The sequence below is a fragment of the Taeniopygia guttata genome, chromosome 20, assembly GCF_048771995.1.
Source record: "Taeniopygia guttata chromosome 20, bTaeGut7.mat, whole genome shotgun sequence".
In the NCBI taxonomy this organism is placed as follows: Eukaryota; Metazoa; Chordata; class Aves; order Passeriformes; family Estrildidae; genus Taeniopygia; species Taeniopygia guttata.
The window spans coordinates 14361996-14380435 of record NC_133045.1 but is presented as its reverse complement, the minus strand read 5'-3'; the positions used below and the strand labels follow the sequence as shown (position 1 = coordinate 14380435).

The window sequence follows — 18440 nt, the reverse complement described above, 5'->3', positions numbered from 1 at the left end:
GCTGGAAAAGGCTCCATCTGTAATTCAGCCATCTTACGCTTCAGGGGACAAGTACCAAAAAGAAAAACAACAGAAGGTCCCTGATCACAGAGTTTTCACTCTTTTATGGCAATTTCTCTGTGAATTGCAGTAACAGAAACACTGGTCTGGAACTAACACAGGCTACAGAAGGACTTTGGTAATTCTGGTCTTGCTCGCTGGCCTGCATTTATCCAGGGCTTCATTTGATATTTAATGCAATTTGAAAAGACTTCTCGAAGAGGAGCATACAGTTACTGCTGAAAATTGCTGAGTAGTGACCCTGGAACGTGGGCAGGGAGCACATCCATCTCCCTGACCAAGAAAGAACAGAACAGGTAAAAAACACCCCTTGGGCACAGCAGGGGCACTGTGAGCCCCTCACAGTCACACCTCCGGGCTCTGTACTGGCTTTTCATGTGAGTTAGTGCAGAATCAGCCTGAAAATCCTGCATTGGTACTCCTGGATCCCTGGCACCATTTTACCATGGATAAATGTGACCTTTCAGTCTGCTGAAGTAACACTATTTTTTTTTTTCCTTTCCTTTTTTGGTTCCTTTTTTTTTTTTAAATTATTATTTTTCTATAGCTGGTGATTTATATTTTCTATAGCTGGTGATTTATATTTTCTATAGCTGGTGATTTTTTGGCTAAAGGTGCAGGCTTTAGTGATGAAAATCCAGGAGCCCCAGCCTTGCCCTGCCAGCAGGTGTGACAGGCAGCAGTTTGGTCTGTCGGAGAACTGGTTTAAATATCTGAAAATAATGACTGTGTGCTTGTAGAGCCAAGCCCAGCCTCCAGGAGCCCACACTTCTTTCTGCTCTATGGCAGAAGCTTAAAAGGGCCCTTAGCTAAAATCCATCCTTGATTTCTGGCCCGTTGTCTTTTTGCCATCAGGATTGTAACTGCAGGGCCAGGCTCCTCTCTGCCTCACGTGGACAGAGGAACACTCAGAATTTTACATCTCTACTTGTTTCAGCCTTTGTGGGACATTTTTGGGGAGCTGGGACAGCTTGGCCTGTCTCCTGTGCTGTACGTGGCGACATAACCAATGTAAGATGAGCAATTTTAGCTTTTTAAGGTTCTTCATTGCAATTTAAGGTTTTAAATTGAAATTTCTTTCCTTCCTCCATGCCTGGCCTTCCGAAAATGGGTTCCTCTTTAAATTCTTTTTTAAGGGAGGGAGGAAAAGCTCAAGCTCTGCTTGAGGAGAGCCCTGTGTGTGACCCCCACACACAGAGGGGCTGTGTGGGGCAGAGCTGCTCAGAGGCTCCTTGTTCGGGGTCCTCCATCCACGCTTGCACCAGTGGAACTGGGGCAGGGACAGCAGCCCCGTGCTGGCAGGAGGGGCTGGGGCTGTTTCTGAAGGTGTGCTGAGCAGCAGAGGCAGATCTGCCAGGCTGGCTCTGCAGGGTGCTGCTGGCAGGGTCACAGTGACAGCTCAGGGCTCCTCAGGTGTTTCAGACACTGGGGACCCTTTGGCAGATGGGATTTGGGAAGGGAATCCGGTGGTGAGACATTTCTTGGGCAGTAAAATCAGTTCAAGGAAATAATGCTCCCTCTGCACCTGCTGATGTGCAGCTCAGGACCTTCACCAGCCCAGGAGGCCGTGGGAGCACTTTCAGATCCCACCTGGCTCATTTTCAGGTGGAATAAACACCCAACACAGGGACTCAGGGATGGATGGGGAACGTGGTTTGTGGAACCAGCAATTCCTCCTCGAGGCTCTCAGAGCTTCCCCTTCCCTGGAGGCTCTGCTGGGTCAGCAGCTCTGGGTGCTGCCCAGGAACCAGCCCAGGTTCAGGTGAGCTGTGCCAGGAGTGCCCTGGGGCCGTGCTGGGCTGGCTCAGGGTGTGCTGGGTTTGCTCAGGACCAGCAGCAGCTCTGGATGATGCCCAGGAGCCCAGGCTGGGGTGAGCTGTGCCAGGAGCACCCTGGGGCTGTGCTGGGTTTGGTAGGGACCAGCAGCAGCTCTGGGTGCTGCCCAGGAGCCAGCCCAGGCTGGGGTGAGCTGTGCCAGGAGCATCCTGGGGCCATGCTGGGTTTGCTCAGGACCAGCAGCACCTCTGGGTGCTGCTCAGGAACCAGCCCAGGCTCAGGTGAGCTGTGCCAGGAGCATCCTGGGGCCATGCTGGGCTGGCTCAGGGTGTGCTGGGTCTGCTGCTGCCCCACAGCCCTGCAGGTTTCAGCTTCTGGGGAAGGCTTCTCCCACTGCCCGTGTCCTGGTGCTGTGTGTGAGAGCAGGAATTGCATCTCTTGGCGCTCTGGAGAGCAGAGCTGCTCTGCTTCCCGAGGCGTTGCTCCTCGGTGAGCGTCTCCAGCTGCTGCTCTCCCCTCACCCCGGGCACTGACTCATGCTTTTTGCCATCACAATAAGTCTGTTTTCATAAACAAAATTAAGTGTGCTGTGTGTATTCATTAGGGAGATTTGAAGTCTCTCAGCAACCAAGAAATACACTTAATGGGATGAACTCCTCTCCCTATTCCCCCTTTTGCCTTTTAACAGCTAAGTGGGAAAAAAGCTTTGGGAAAGCCCTGTGTGAGTCTCCCTGGGTCAGTCTGTGTCTGCTGATGTGATTATTGAGAGAGAAATGGAACCAGGAACAAGTTTCAAAGGATGGCTTTGTAAATTAGACTGGATACTTTGGAGAAACAGAACTGTGAAAGATGCACTGTAGTGGGACCCATGAGGGGTAATTTTAACTAATTTGCTTTAAAGTATTTGCATGGCAAAAAGCTGATAGGCCAAGAAACGCTTATAATATATTGTAATTAGGAAATAATTAGTTTTTGATTATGACGGTGTGAATTATAACACCTGTATTGTCTGAAAATGGAATGAAAGTTTTTCAAACACCTCTCAGCTGCCCCATCTCTGGGTCAGGAAAGGGAATAATCCAACACCTCGGGGCTCCCTCCCTGCTCCCCTGGGCTCCCCCAGCTGGGCTGTGGCTCAGCTCCCTGCAGATGGCACTGCCACCCTGTGCTGCAGCAGCCCGAGGAAATGCATCCTTTGCTGTCTGTGGGGATGTCTGAGCAACAGAAAATGGCTTTATTTCAGTGGCTGCCCCCGTGCCCTCCTGGATTTGGCTGCAGATTGGTCTGTGGAATAAAGAGGTGCCTGCCTGTGACCCACTTGTGTGCAGGGCAGCTCCTGCCAGCCTCTCCCACCTCCCTGTCCTCCCAGCATTTCAGGGTAAGTGATCCCTCAAACCTCAGCAATTTTCTCTGCAGTTTTGCCCTCTTGGGTCAGTAGGAGCTCAAATCCTCTGCTGGGGCTTTGCCTTCTCTAAATATAATTAATTCAAGCCCCTCTACACCACGAGATGCTGAGTTCAGAGGAGCAGCCAGTGCAAGTAAGGCACAGGATGGGGAGGATGAGGATGGCGTGGGGGGAGCTCCTCTTCCCCGTGAAGCTCCCTTGGAGCAGCCCAGTTGAGCCTGGCCACCTGAGCAGGCCAGGGATGATGTATTGGCAAAAGAATCTGCTCTGAAGCTGAAAGGCAGCTCCTTAGACTGCCTAAATTACAGCTGTATTTCAAAAAAGAAAAAGAAGCTGTAAATGCATATTTACACAGCGGAGCACGCGAGTGCTCACACGAGACCCAGATGCTCATTAGGAACATGGGTTTTTCTTCCTTGCTGCTGCCCTGAAAACTGAGAAAAAACTCAGCTATGCTGAAGGGTTACAAAAGAGCAAGTTAAGTCTACAAAATCCAGGAAATTTCCCGTTAAGACGAAAAACCTGGGCTGCTGTTGTAGTCCTTTAATTCAGCCCCAAGACGTAAATTAAAGCCAGAGGATCGGGTCAGGTGCTCGAGTTCTCAGACCAGAGCTGTGGAATTTCCAGGTTAAGTTACTTAAATTTTCCTGTTGCTGAATGAAGCTCAAATCCTGCGTGCCATATATTTGCTCATCATAAAATGTTCTCTCCTAGCCAGTAACAGCTTCTTTGTTGGCGAGGCCTGTCTGGCTCCTGAGGCTCCCAGCCTTTGTGCAGGGTTGGGAGTTAAGAACTTCCACATGGCCCCTGCTCTGAGGCTCTTGTGAATAAGCAAGGCAGCACACTTGCTCCGTGGCCCACAAATGCACGGAATATGGTTTGAATTCTCTGGGTTTAAATGCAAAGGATAATATTGATTTTGTTAAGGTAAATGTCTTTAATTGAATGCTGTACAAACTCGGCTCTCACTGGGCCATAATGGGCTCTGGGCACCCCTCCAGCACAGCAGTATGAAAATGTCTCTTTTAGTGTCTCCAGCAGAGAAATGCAGAATTAAGATTTAGATGAAAAAAAGTGAAATGGAGTCCATCCCCAGTCTCTAAAAAAGCATCTACTGATGCAGAGGGACACTCACACAGATGGAATGACTGCTTTACTGAGGTCAAGGCTCTGCAGTGCCTGTTGGTGTGGATTGTTTGGGGCTTTTTACTGGGGTGGTGGGGAAAGAAAATTAAGAGGGAAAACAGACAGCAAGAGGAAATGAAGAAGTCTCAGTGTGAGCAGTGTCAGCCACAGGACTGGGTGGGACCCTGACCCAGAGGGGGGCTGAGCAGCTCATTAGTGATGAAATGCTCTGAAATCCTTTTGCAGAAATCCTTCCTGAGTCTTTCTGAGGGTGACAGGACAAGAAGACAAGTGGGTGACTCAGCCCCCTGATATTCATTAATCAAAGGCACTAAAGGTGTTTAAGAACAGACCAAACACTCTTGCAGCAGATGATGCCCTTTCATTTATTGCTAATCTACCATAGTACAGGCAATATATAAAAATACTTTACAGATAGCAAAAAAATCGTTACATTGGAGGTTAACAACGTTGTTGTAGGAATGTGAATGATATAAACCCCTTTTCAGTTGTGACAGTTTGTTTTTGAACAGGCAACTTGATTCAAAAGACATCTGCTAGGATGATGTGAGTGACAAGTGCTCAATCGTGTGTCTGTTAAAATCCGGCTTTACCTGAACATCCAGGGCAGGGAGGGCTGACCTGGGGGGTGTCACTTCATAAACACACTCAGACAAAAATGGGAGAGCCAGGCAGGCCAGCACTGGGCAGGCTCTGTGTGCCCAGTGCCACCAGCACGGCACAGCAGGGTCCCTCCTGCAGTACCTCTGCCAGTCCTGGCTTTTACAAACATTATTTATTTCTGAGACTCGCTCCTTCTGGAGCTTTCTACCCTATGTTGCTGTTTTAGGACTTAAAGAACAAAACTCAACCCCTCCAGGTAATTTTTTTGCATTTGAGGACATCTTTTGCAGCATCAGCACCTTCAGGTGAAGTTTATTGCAATGTGCAGGTACTGGTTTATGTTTTTGTACCGCTGAAACAACACAAACGGCTAAAAAAAACCTTCAACAGACCAGAGGGGGTTGGTAGTTGGAGAAGTTGGTATCAGCTCTGAGCCCTGCAGTTACAACCAGCAGATATTACAGATACAGATGCCAATCTGATGTCAAACGTTCCAAAAGGTGGATTATTCATTCTGAACTGAGATGAATAAAGAATTACAACCTTCCACGTGTGATGGCAGAGTGTTGCCTCACAGGGAAGAAACCACTGCAATGTAAATGATGAGGAAAAGAGTTGATTTCTGGAGAATTCTACAATTCACCCCACTGAGACCCAGCAGTGGCATCTCTTCCTATTGCACAGGAATATGGAACATAAATAACAATCACTCAGAATTGCAGCTAAACTGGAACATCAGATGATTTTAAGTGGTGCAAAAATTATGAGGATCTGAATCAGTTTAAGATTTGAAATTAAGACAGTCATTTTCTTGAGTCCCATCTGGCAGATCATTGTTCCCTATTAAGTAGCAATTTGGAAAGAAATGCAGGGGAAGAAGTCAGATTGAAATATTTAGAAACATATTTCTCAAGCGTTTAAAGCTGTCTTTGAAGTCTTTGGGAAACCTATCAAATACGTCTTTTTTTTTTTAATTTTTTTTTTTTTTAGGACAACAACAATTCAACAACATTTGCATAGAAAAGTAAGGCATTCAGAAAATGAAAACTGATCCTTTATAAATACAAACCTCAATCCAAAAGTTGTTGCATATTTGGTCAGAAAAAAAGCACAGTCACTTTTGTTGTAAAGATAGATTACAAAATACATTTATAAAACATGCTAGCTACTTTGAGAACTGGTCTAGATATGTTGTGAAGCAGCAGCTTTTTATACAAGAGAGAATAACATAGTGCTGGTTTTGGAAATCCTCTACATTCAGGAAATGCTGAATTCCTACGGGGAGAATGGAGGGATACATATTTACATGGATACAAATAAAGCAAGTGCAAAACCCATGACTCTTCTACATTCTTTCTCCCTGTAAAAACAACATACATGAGACACTTTCACTCCACTGCTGTTGCTCAGATCTCACATTTTGCTCATTCTCATGGAGAAAAACAAAACCAGGACTTTGTATTTCATTGCAAGTATCTTCACAGGCAATTCCTCTCCTGGCAAACTGAACTTCCAACACTCATAACTGACAAAAAAAAAATCTTCCTGATATCTGCCCACTCCCATTCCACTCTCAGACTGTTTACATATCATGAATGATGATTTTTATTCTATGTATATTTGATGCACAGTTTATAGAAGCTCATCCTGTATTTGCAGCCAAAGCTCGGATGGAAAAATGGAAGTTTAAAAAAAAATGCACACGCACACACACACAAAAGACAAATAAAAAGAGATGAACTTCTGAGTTCCAACATGCCCCATGAACTTCACATGGTGCAGCTTTGATGGAAAATGCATTAGAGTTGTTCACCCTGCAGACAAGACACTTGCAGGCCTTTGGTACAATGGCAGGAAGGCACTGTGGTGAAACATTCAGATAACTGAGGAAAGACAGAATTTCCTCATGTGCAAATATGGCTGTCTTCCAGATAAAGTGAGAACAAATTGCTCACAAAATGCTATTAACTCTTCCAAGGTTAAGCTGGTGCTTGTACAGAGAGAAAGTTGTACTAAGAACAGAAATACTAATACTGGAAGAACACTGCTCAGCAAGAACAGGAAATAATTTAGTACTGTATATATTGAAATTCCTCAGCCTAGCTATATATTTTTGTTCCTTTTTAAAGAGACAACAATGCACAACACTATGTCTGAGGATGCTCCTTTTCTCCGGAAATAAATACACAGTTGGTTGAAGCTGAATTATTTAGCTGCTGTTGCATGGAAAAGCAGATGGGGCAGCAGAGCCTGAGCTCGTGCAGCTCTGGCTGAACCCCTAAAAAACAGAATACACGGGGTGAAGCCTCCACGTGGAAGCCATTCCCCCTTTGTCCTGTTACTACCAGCCCTTGTAAATAATCCCTGTCTGTGTGGGTGTATTATATAAATGACATTGTACTCTGTATATGTACACAGATTAATACCTATGCAGTAAAGAGGACGAAGGAATACAGTCAGTGCAAGCGTGGTTAGAGCACCTGTAGCACATTAAAAAACCCCTTTCCCCCAAAAACCCAGACAAAAAAAATCAGCCCCCCCCCCCCAAAAAAAAAATCTTTAAAAAAATCTCTAACCAAACAAAATAAACCAAACCAAAAAAAAAGCAACCTCCAAAAATAAATTCAACAAATCAAAACCCAACCCTCTGTCCCCCCTCCATAGCAAAGGGCCTGAAGAACACATGAGCAGAGCAGAAATCTCGTTTATTTGGGCTGCAGAGGTCTCCTGGTGCAGCAGGGCTGTGCCTGCCTGGCTCCCCCTGGCCCTGAACAGCCTTTGCTCCAAACCCAACCTTGCAGCTACTCCTTCCTTTTAGGGGTTAACTTCTTATTAAAAGGACATTTCAGCCTCAAAAATCCTGAAGGCAGAACTTAGACACTGACCTTGTTCTTTGCTCAGATCCAGCACTAGATTTTACTTTGCCCCTTTTCTAAATTGATATCATCTAAAAATAAATATGCAAAAAATGATTCCCTAAATTGATGAGTAGACAATCACCAGAGCAGCAGCAGCAGCACATCACAGATCTGAAAAGACCTTCCTGGGCTTCTTTGAGCTCCTTTTAAAATCCAGCAAAAGAGAAGGTTCTGCCAGTAATCTGAGGATTTTTTTTTTTTTTTTCTGTGGATGGGTTTCTGGGTTGTTTTTAAAATTTCTCCTATACTTTACAGGTTGGATCATGGAAAACCTTTGATACATCCAAGTGTGAAACTGGGAGATGCATTTGGTCTGTTCTTTCACTCAGCTGTATCAAAGAACTTCTGACAAGGCAACTTCTGGCCTTTAGAATATGTCAAAATTGTCTAATTCATCAGACTGCACTAAAAACCCCTTAATATGTGTCAGCTTCTGGCCCACTGACAGCTTTTAACAATCCAAAATAGCTTTTTGAGGCGTGTGAGCCAGTGGGTCCTGCTGAGTGCTGTCTAACAGGAATTCCCCTCTTCAGCGAGGCTGGGCCTCACTTTTGGTTCTGTAAAATCAGCAGTGAAAAAAGGCCATTTTCACCTCTGCAGGCCCAGGCTGAGGGGCAGAGCTCACGAGGAGGGCAGCAGAGTGATGCCCCCCGGGAGTTCTGGGTGCTGGGATACAGGAACTCCTTTTGGGGGAAAGATCTGAACCCCACAAAGCAGGAATAGAAGCCAAGTGTGCCACAAAAGCCAGGGTGGGATGTGCAGGGCTCTGCTCTGGTTCTGGATCTGAGCTGGGCTGAATCTGGAGTTCAGAGCTGCTCCTGTGAAATTCAGATTTCTGTTCAAGAGCCAAAGTTTAGCTGAGCCCCAGGTCAGGGGTTCTGAAGAACCTAATGCTTCTGTCTCCCACTCTAAACCCCAAGACCTTGCAGAGTTTAAGCACCGGTTTTCAGTGGCAGAAAATACATTCTTCCTGATAGTCCTGAAGAGATTTTTGTTGGACCAAGCACGTGCTCTGCAGGGATTGTGCAAAATCTTTCTTGAGACACTGGGGAACCAATTTTGAGGCTGCTCTGCTGTATTCCCATCCCCTCATTCCTGCTGTGAGCTGGTATTCTGCCAAGTTTACTGGGACACAACTGAACACTGGATTAGTTTCACTCTGCTTTCTAGAGCAGAGCTCAGGCTCTGCATTGCTGAAAATATCAGCATTCCTTATTTATAAAACCAGGAAAGATTATTATGTAATTCCTAAAATATTATGGCTATCTTTTACTGTACACTGATTACCCACTCAGAAGCCTTTTTATCCCTGACTCCCCTAAATATTCTAACTTGTACAACTGCAGGTGGCAGTGGTTACCTGGGATGTGCTAAGCAGGAGTCAGGACAGGATATTCTAACACACGAAGCAAAATATAACAAAATGCTAACTCCCATGGAAATGTAACCTTTCCAGGAATTGCTGCTAGCTGTGCAAAGCTAAAGAGGCCAGGTGAATATAAATAAGTGTCTATTTTCTCTGGAATGTATGGCTTCTGTAAGATGCAATTATTTTCCTCTGCAGCTTGGGTGAGTAAATGTTCCAGCTGCTAAATGAGACAAGTTATGAGCCAAGAGCAGGTTCTACATGAAAAGAAACAGCAACAATTTGTTAGAGAGAAAATATCTAAGATGTGTTCATACACTGCCTAAATACTAATAAGGAACAATCATAAAATCTTTGGATTTACTGTAACTCCTATATATTAATCTCTGTTTTACCTGGGATTATTTTACCTTGGGGCAGGTGAACTGCTGAATTGCTCTTTTCACTGGTTGGTTATGAGAATCCCTCTCCTTCAAATTCCCATCCAGTCTGATGAGAAAAATGAAGAAAAGTCCTGGATTCAGCTGGGATCTCCCATTTGAAATACCAACACAGTGCTCAGAGCAAACTGGCTTTTGATCCTGGATTGGATGAAGGCTGAGCGAGCTTGGCTGCCTCAGTTTCCCACAATAATACCATTTCTCAGGAGGGCAAATCACTGTTAGTGACCTGCAGGATGGTGCTGCTCTCCCGTGGAATATATTACTCTGTGTTCCCCTTTGCCCACCCCCAGTGTCCCCCCAGCTCTGAGCCAGCCCAGGGGCAGCTCCTGTCCCCGTGGACGGACGGACGCACGGACAGATGGCTTGCAGCAGGCTTGGAGTGTTTCCTCAGACAGATGCTCTGTTCCAGGAGAACAATGTGGTCTCTGGATGGAAGGAAGGGTGTCCTCCGTGCTGTTTGCACTCAGGGGTGGCCAGGGGCTCAGCCAAGGCTGTCGCTTGGTGCCAATTCATTGTTCCTTGCGCTGAGTCTCTGCCCGGAGATGAACTGCAAAGGAAGCCAGAGGCTGCAGGGGCACTGGAAGGGTCTAAGAGGTCACTTGTGGAAGGATTCGGTAAAAGTTGTCTCACAAATCTCTTCTTCTATGTCTGACTTCTGGCAGGGAGTCCAGAAAATTCCTTCCTGATAATTTCGTTAACTGGGAAATAAAAGAGAGAGGAGGAAACATTAAAGCACTTCCAACATCACGACAAGTAAAAAGTAAAAGCAATCCTTGGGCAGTCAAGCTGCAAACATCCCCTCTGCATTCAGAACTTAATTTTATTAAAACCTAAGTGGTCCTGTTTGCTCACATTACACGTTTTTGGAAGGGAAGGGGGAAGGAGGGGGGAGAGGGAATTTCACTGTGTTCAACGTGATTCGGGTGCCATAAAACAGAGAGAGGCTCGTGCCCAGGGCCTGCCACATCCCTCACACACATTCCCTCTGCCACAGACACTGCCCTTACCCCAGGGGCAAAAAGAAACATCTCCAGATATCTAAGCATTCCAACATTTCCACTAGGCTGAAAGAAAAATATTTGAAAGAGAAAAAGGCCAGGTTTGGAGGAAATACAGTGGACAGTGATGAAAACACAGGGACTGCAACTCAGGTGAAAAAGTTTGCATTTGGGTGGTTTATGTTTTGTAATTTTTAATCCCACTCTAGACTCTACTTTATTATGTGCTTTACATCTTTATTACCATTTATTTGCAGACTGGAGCACAATCAACCTGCATGCAGCACCAGGGCACTGTGAGAGGCTGGGACAGGCTTGTTAATAAAGCTCAAGGGAAGACACTGAAGAACTTTGCTGTCTGATTAAAAGTCACAACAATATTACTTTATTTACAACAGCCAAAGCCTCCTGGCAACTTTTCACACTCACTTGCCTAAAGCACCCTCTGGCACCTCCTGGAACAATAATTCTCTCTCTAGAATTCAGGTGCTCCCTAGAATTTAAGTGCAGAAATCTCTGCACTTTGATTAGGAAATACCTAAACCATGAGCATTTTGATGCAGAACTCCAGAACTGCCTTTTTTGGGGCTCCATTTCACCTGCAGCTCCTTGGTGCTGTATTCATCATGGTGTGGAAACTGTTTAGTTACTCTGACTAATCTGCCTTAAAACAAGAAAACTGAATTTTCTAGGTTTCAGACCCCAGCTCTAAATTACTTCTCCCTGTTGATATTTAAGGGCTGAAACAGGGACTAACTCAAACCAAAGCAGGCCCTCACCCAAGTCTGATTAATCCTCAGGTTTGCAGCTGTAAGGCTCCTCTATATTCTATCCAATTTCTAATCAATATTTATGAGAAAACATTAATTAACATAGTATTAATTAACATAGAATTTCACTACTTCTCCCTGTCTAAAAAACCTGGTGCCCAGTCTCTGGCAAGTCTCTGGGAAAGGGAACACATGAATTAGTTTTTAATAGTTACAATTCATGGTTTGAAATCTCCTTCCTCTCTGCACGCTGGGATTTGTCTCTGAGAAAGCAAAATCTGTATTTTTCCAAAGCTCCACGTTGCTGCTGGACGTGGGGGGCTGTACTCCAGGAACTCCATGCTCAAAATCCCCACCAGTAACAGCCCATGGCTCAGCAATTCCCAATCCCAGCTGGGAGGTGGCTGACTTGAGCCAGGCTGGTGCCTCCTGGAGATGATTTGGGCAGGAAGGGCAGCATTCCTGCCCTGTGCTGCTGCCCAGCATCCCAGCTGGCACTGCCACAGCTGGCTGTGGCAGGAGGAACATCTGGCTGCCCAGGGAGGGATGCTCTGCAGGGCAGGCAGCAGCCAGAGGAGGGGAGGGAGGTCGGTCCAGCCTGGGGCAGCTCCTCCTGCTCACTCACAGCTTCCTGCCTGCTCTGCCCAGGAAATGACAGGAGCAGCTCTTCGGTGGAAAGTTTTCACAGCCTCGCCTAAAAATAGCAGTGAGGTAAAAGAAGTGGGCACCCACTCTTAGAGGGTCATTTCCTTTCCAGAAACAAGTGGGCTGAGGCTGCGGGCGATTTATTTATCAACACATTTGTTTGTGCTACCAAAAATACCACAGATGAGCTTTACCTATTGCTTTTATCTAATACAGGCATGGAAACAGCAGAGCCAACAGTCATCTGCATCTAGGAGGGGTTAAATATTTAGTGAAACACGAGCAGATAGTTCAGTGGAGTTCCCTGAAGGGGCTTTGAGGGGTCCAGCTTTGGTTGTTCCCTGCCTGGGGCTGGCTCTGGGCAGGTTGGATGCTGTGCTGAAGTGCTGACTCTGCCTGCAAACTTCACTTTCCCTCCCCTGAGGTCAGCAGTGGCTTCTGTGGGCTGAGGTTCCAGGCTCTGCAGCCTGATCAGGGCTAAAAAGCTGCAGGGGAACAGCCTGAAGCATTGACCCCACGGACAGGCACACCCAGGACTGCTCCCTGCCAGCTCTTCCATGTGGAAAATTGGGGTTTTTGTGAGAACCTGCATGTCAAGAGCTCCCTGTTATCAGCTGGCCTGAATGTCCCACAGCCACCCTGAACTTCACCCAGACCCAAGTGCTGGAAGGAGTGTTGGGTGCAGGTTAAGCTGGGCATCACCAGTGTGTGTCAGGGCTTGTCCCAGCACTAGAACCTACAACCAGAGTCCCTAAACCAAATCAGGAGTGATCCCAAGCATGGCTCGCTCTCCAAGCTTGAAATCCCCTCCAGCCCAAGGCCAGGGCAATCACACATCCCTGGGGGTCTGCTCCAGAACTGTGGGCACATGCACCCAGATCCAGGGGTGCCCAAGAGACCTGGGCTTCAACAGAGGCTGGAGCCAGCCAGCGAACTGAGCCTGAACCAAACCAGAAAACAGCCTGAACCAAACCAGAAAACTGAACCTGAACCAAACCAGCAAACTGAGCCTGAACCAAATCTGGCTGAGCCAAACCAGCAAACTGAGCCTGAACCAAACCAGAAAACAGCCTGAACCAAACCTGGCTGAGACAAACCAGCAAACTGAGCCTGAACCAAATCTGGCTGAACCAAATCTGGCTGAACCAAATCTGGCTGAACCAAATCTGGCTGAACCAAGCCAGAAAACTGAGCCTGAACCAAACCTGGCTGAACCAAACCAGCAAACTGAGCCGTGCCTAAACCTCAGAGGAAGCCCCGAGCATGGGCTGAACCTGCTCTTGTGAACTCCCAGCCATCTCTTTTTGGTGATGTGGTTAAAATGTGTCTCAAGTCTCAGTTCTCATTATTTGCTCATCTCTAGCTGAGGGGAACAGCAGGTTGTGTGATTACTAAATAAAACATTGTTAGTTAAGGTGCCTGGCACTGGCTGCTCTGGAGCACAGCACTATTGATCTGTTTAATGAGAGAACTGATTAAATGAGGCCAGAGGTACATATGCAAAGATAACGAAAGATTAAATCATAAAGAAAGATATTGAAATGACAGCTGCCACGAGGCCAAGGAAAGGCCTGGCTGGGCTTCTTCAGGGCATCCTCTGGCACATGCTGCTGTCCTGGGAGCGGGACAGAGCCTGGGATGCCCAGGGGGTGACCCAGAGGCTGCTGGAGTTATGGGGGCACAGTCTGTGTGGGCACAAGCCCCTGCTCCAGCCCCACTGACAGCCAAGCCTCCCTCACAGCCTCCCCGCTGGAAACTGGGCTGTGTCCCTGTGGGGTGACACTGGGCCGTGTCCCCGTGGGGTGACACTGGGCTGTGTCCCTGTGGGGTGACACTGGGCTGTGTCCCTGTGGGGTGACACTGGGCTGTGTCCCAGCAGCCCCGGGACAGGAGGAGCCCCTGTGAGGTGGCAATGTCACCCTGTGAGGGTGCCACACTCACACCCCTCCACACCTGTGCCACCCCACGGATCCCTCTGGGCACCAGGGATGCCGTGGGTGTTCCACACATGTGGCAGTGACCTTTGGGGACAATCCCACAGATGCCCCTGGGTACCAGGGATACTGTGGGTGTTCCAGTGACCTTTGGGGACAATCCCACAGATCCCCCTGGGCACCAGGGATGCCATGGATGTTCCAGTGACCTTTGGGGACAATCCCACGGATCCCCCTGGGCACCAGGGATGTTGCAGTGACCTTTGGGGACAATCCCACAGAAGCCCCTGGGCACCAGGGATGTTGCAGTGACCTTTGGGGACAATCCCACAGATCCCCCTGGGCACAGGGATGCCGTGGGTGTCCCACACATGGCACTGACCCTCTGGGGATGGCTCCTCAGAGAAGGCAAAGCTCACCCCAGCGGCTCCTCCCTGCAGTGCTCCACATCCTGCCATGCCCAGGAGGAACTGGGACATGCAAAGCCAAGCCCTGGGCAGGAGCTGGAGCAGGAAAGCTGAGCCTGGGCTGGCAGAGTGCCCTCCAAGCTGCCCTGCCTGGAAGGATGGGAGCCTTGAGATGCTTCAGCCCAGCATGCACAGCCCCACCTCTCCTTCCCTGCCCACCAGGCCCCAGCTACCTCGGGACAGCTCTGTGCTACACAAGTGGGGAAGAAAAAGAATATTTTAAAAAAATTAAATAAAATTAAATATTTTAAACCCTCTACGCCAAATAAAAAGGGGAATGACTTCTTAATTAAAAAAAAATAAATAAAGGTTAAGAGAAACACACAGCTGGAGAAAAGGCAGAAAAATACCAATTACCTTTCTTTTTGATTGCTTGGATCAAAGATCACAGTCATTCTTTTTCATATAATGTTTTGTATCCAGCTAAGGTGTGTATCTATCAGCTCTGAAAAAGATTTGCAAAACCATTTTTGAGAAAAAAGGTAACCTTTGACCTATGTTGCATGGCCAAGTGTTACAGCTTTCAGCTACTCCTCCATTTTGTGGGTTAATTTCATAAAAGGACATTTCAGCATACACAACACATAAGGCAGAACTTAACCACTGACCTTGCTGTTTGCTCAGATCCAGCACTAGATTTTCATTTTTTCCCCCTCTTTTCTCAACTGATATTATCTAAAAATGAATATTCAAAACCATGCAGTCCTAAATTGGTGACAAAAGGTGAAAATCTGATCCTTTGATCTGAGGCTCCAGAGGCTCAGGGGGTCCCTGTGACCTGTGAGTCAGGTCAGACCCGTCCCTGCCTTTTGCAAAATTCACTTCTGCCCTCACCCCAGTGCCCAGGTAAGATCCAACAAAGTTATGGCAGACCCAAAGGCAGTCCCTTTTCATTGAGACATCCAACCCCAGTGAAAATCAGACTTTGCCTTATCGTACAGAACAGGAGAGATCTGGGCAAAGAAATCATGGAAGTTACAGTCTTCACTTCAAACAAAATAAGGTGAGCTATTTTCCTCAGGAAAAGGCAGTATTTAGGATTTTCTGCCTTTTTAAAAAGATATTTTTAGATTTCTTTTGCATTCACCGTGAAAGCATTCGGCACGCCTGCAAAACCATGTGGAAATAATAATTTAAAAAATTGCAATATTAAGGAGCAAAAGGTGCTTCTTAAAAGCTAAGTTTTGAGTGCAGGATTCAGAAGTGTCTTTGCTGCTGGATTTCAGGTGACTATATATAGAAAAGAAGTATTTTACTTGGCTCCCCAGGATTGTGCAGCCACGTATCATACCCTGGAACCTCCCACTCAGTACACAGCCTATTTTATATTCTGCATCCTGGAAAATCAGCTTCTGCACACGAGAGCACAGCGGCTCCTTGACTGGGAAACACCAGTTTGGGTGCACCAGGCACAAGGAGCCCAAGCCCCACAAACTGCTGGGGGAAAGTTCTGAGAGCATGTGGGGTTGTTTTAGAAACCAACAGCAAATAAAGCCTTTATTTTTCTGGGAAATGGGGACGTACAATCACTGAGATGTGATCAGCTGTAAAGGTTTAATTACACATCAAAACCAGGGTTTCCTCCTCACTGAAATAATGCCCAGAGATGCACCCTGCAACTTTTCTGCCTTGTCCTGCTTTGTAACCTCCAGAGTTCGTGTGAGCTGCGACCCTCCCCAGCACCCAACAGCAACCAGGTCACCTCCATTAATTAAGCAAACTCTTGGAAGGGTTCCTGACTCAAACTAAGTGGCAACTCAAGTCCCAGGGTGCATTTTTGCTGTAGGAGTATCAAGACTCCAAACCCACTGGCATCTTTCCATGAATTTAGCAACATAATACAGATATCTGATGGAAAACAGAATCTAAATAAAATGCATATTTTTGGCTAAAGCCCATCCCAACTGAAATCAATATCTGAACTGCTCTGGATTTACAGGATCTGGATTGCACTCATGACATTTACAAATCCTTCCCTTATATTTCAGTGCCAGAGTGAGGTGCAAAAATCAAGCAATTGGTATTTTAGTACTGTCCTACCCAAAATGTTTAACAGGAAGCTGGGTGTGCCGGCAAGAAAAGAGCAAAAAATAGAGATAGCATTTCTGCTAAAAAAATTGCAATGCCCTAAACGCACTGTAGATCAAAAACTAGCAGGAAGGAAGTACTCAAAACACAAATCTGTCTGTGACACCACCTCAGAAACGCTAAGGGCTCTCTGAGCACTTTCATTATTGTCACTGTACTTCCAGAAAAGATCAGCAGCCACTACAAAACAACGCCCCAAAGCTGGCAGGAAAAGTGACCTAGAGGGGAATGGGGGGACTCCAGGGCTGGGATCTCTGTCACCATCCTGCCAATGGCCCAAAGCATCCCTGCAGGAGCAGACCTGTCACAGACCTGTCACAGCCCTGCTTTGGGCTGAAAAACACACAAAGTCTGTGAGGTCACACTCATGGAACTCCAACAATGCCGCAGACAGAAGCATTCCCAAGAGCCCTACAAGGATCCTTTAAAGTCCTGAGGCAGGACTTCAGATCCTTTAGATCTCAAAGCACCATCAGGTGCTGAGCTCACTCAGGCAGCAGGAGAGTCAGAGCACAAGTGACACAGAAATGGGGCAGAAGGACAGTTAGAGCACAAATGACACAGAAAATGGGGCAGAAGGAGAGTTAGAGCACAAATTGACACAGAAATGGGGCAGTAGGACAGTTAGAGCACAAATGACACAGAAAATGGGGCAGAAGGAGAGCAGAAATGGGGCAGTAGGACAGTTAGAGCAGAAATTACACAGAAAATGGGGCAGTAGGAGAGTTAGAGCACAAATGACACGTTCTGCTGCAGAACCAGCTGCCAAAGGCTGCCCTACAGTGAGCTGAAGGGAACAGTCCTAAGGGTGATGGGTGCCATTTGTGGTGCTTTCAGTGATTTAACCCGTTTGATCCCTGTTTGAATCCACTGAGTTAAGTTTTCGAGGCACTCTTCCATGACCCAGGGAACTGTGATTTTTGCAGGACACACATGCACACACACGAGCTGGGATTCTATCCTGGGCTGCTGGCTGCAACAGCACCACAAAGAGCAATCTTTGCTCCAGAGTGTGATTTCCTGTTTGCTCAATGGATTTCAGTATTTAGTCACCACTTTTTTCAGCAGACAGTTCTAAGACTGGTGCAAGCCCTGCCTACACACGGACTGGAGGAAGAAGAGGCACCTTCAGGAATGATTCTGCCCTTTTCCTCCTGCCCCAGCAAGCTTCAGCAAATGCCTGTGGGCAGCCCTTGGAGCTGTTCTGCTGGCTCACACTCCCTGAGCAGAGTTTAGAGGGGTGGTGTCAGACACTTGGGAGAGGCACCCCAGCACACTGGGGTGTTTTTGTTTCTTTAGATCTCATGCTCTGCACCCTTTCTCTGCCCAGACCAGAGCACTGCAGACACTGACACCAAACCCAAGGATGGTGCTCAGGGTGGCACCTGGGGCCAGGCTCTGCCCAGGCCCTGCCCAGTTCCCTGACCAAGAACTGGCTCTGAGTATCAGCGCTGGCACTGCCAGAACTACACGGGCATGAAACAAAAGCTGCTGTGCTCTTGTTTGCTAGGATGGTGATAAATATCCCGTGCTTTATCAAGCCCTGAAGTCTGTTCAGTCACCAGGCAGAGGCAGAAAGGGGCTGCGAGGAGCTCAGCTGGCTCTCTGCAGCTCCTCCACGAGTGTCAGCAGCTGCTTTGGGAAGAGTACCTTGAAAGTGGAAAACTAGATCAGCCTGGGTGTGATGAGGAACTCCAGGCCACCGTGGATTTGGTTTGTAGTAGCTTTCCATAACAAAGTCTTTTTTTAACTGACTTTCTTTCTGCTCACATATATTTAGATATGACTTTCATTCTGCAGCGCTCTGATGCCAGAGAGTTT

At 47.1% G+C, this 18440-nt stretch overlaps 1 protein-coding gene across 2 annotated transcripts in view; it reads right to left on the bottom strand.

The window, feature by feature from the left end:
- Positions 1–7529: 7529 nt before the first annotated feature.
- NFATC2 (nuclear factor of activated T cells 2) overlaps positions 7530–18440 on the bottom strand; it is an 82107-nt gene continuing 71196 nt past the window's right edge. Inside the window, exons 10-11 of one of the 2 annotated variants that reach the window (XM_072917014.1) lie at positions 14889–14976; positions 7530–10415 (exon numbers count right to left, since the gene is read on the bottom strand). In XM_072917014.1, coding sequence (XP_072773115.1) covers positions 14933–14976 — 44 coding nt within the window. In that variant the 3' untranslated portion in view covers positions 7530–10415; positions 14889–14932. The remainder of the gene's footprint in view (positions 10416–14888; positions 14977–18440) is intronic. The other variant, XM_030288680.4, reaches the window with a different exon arrangement.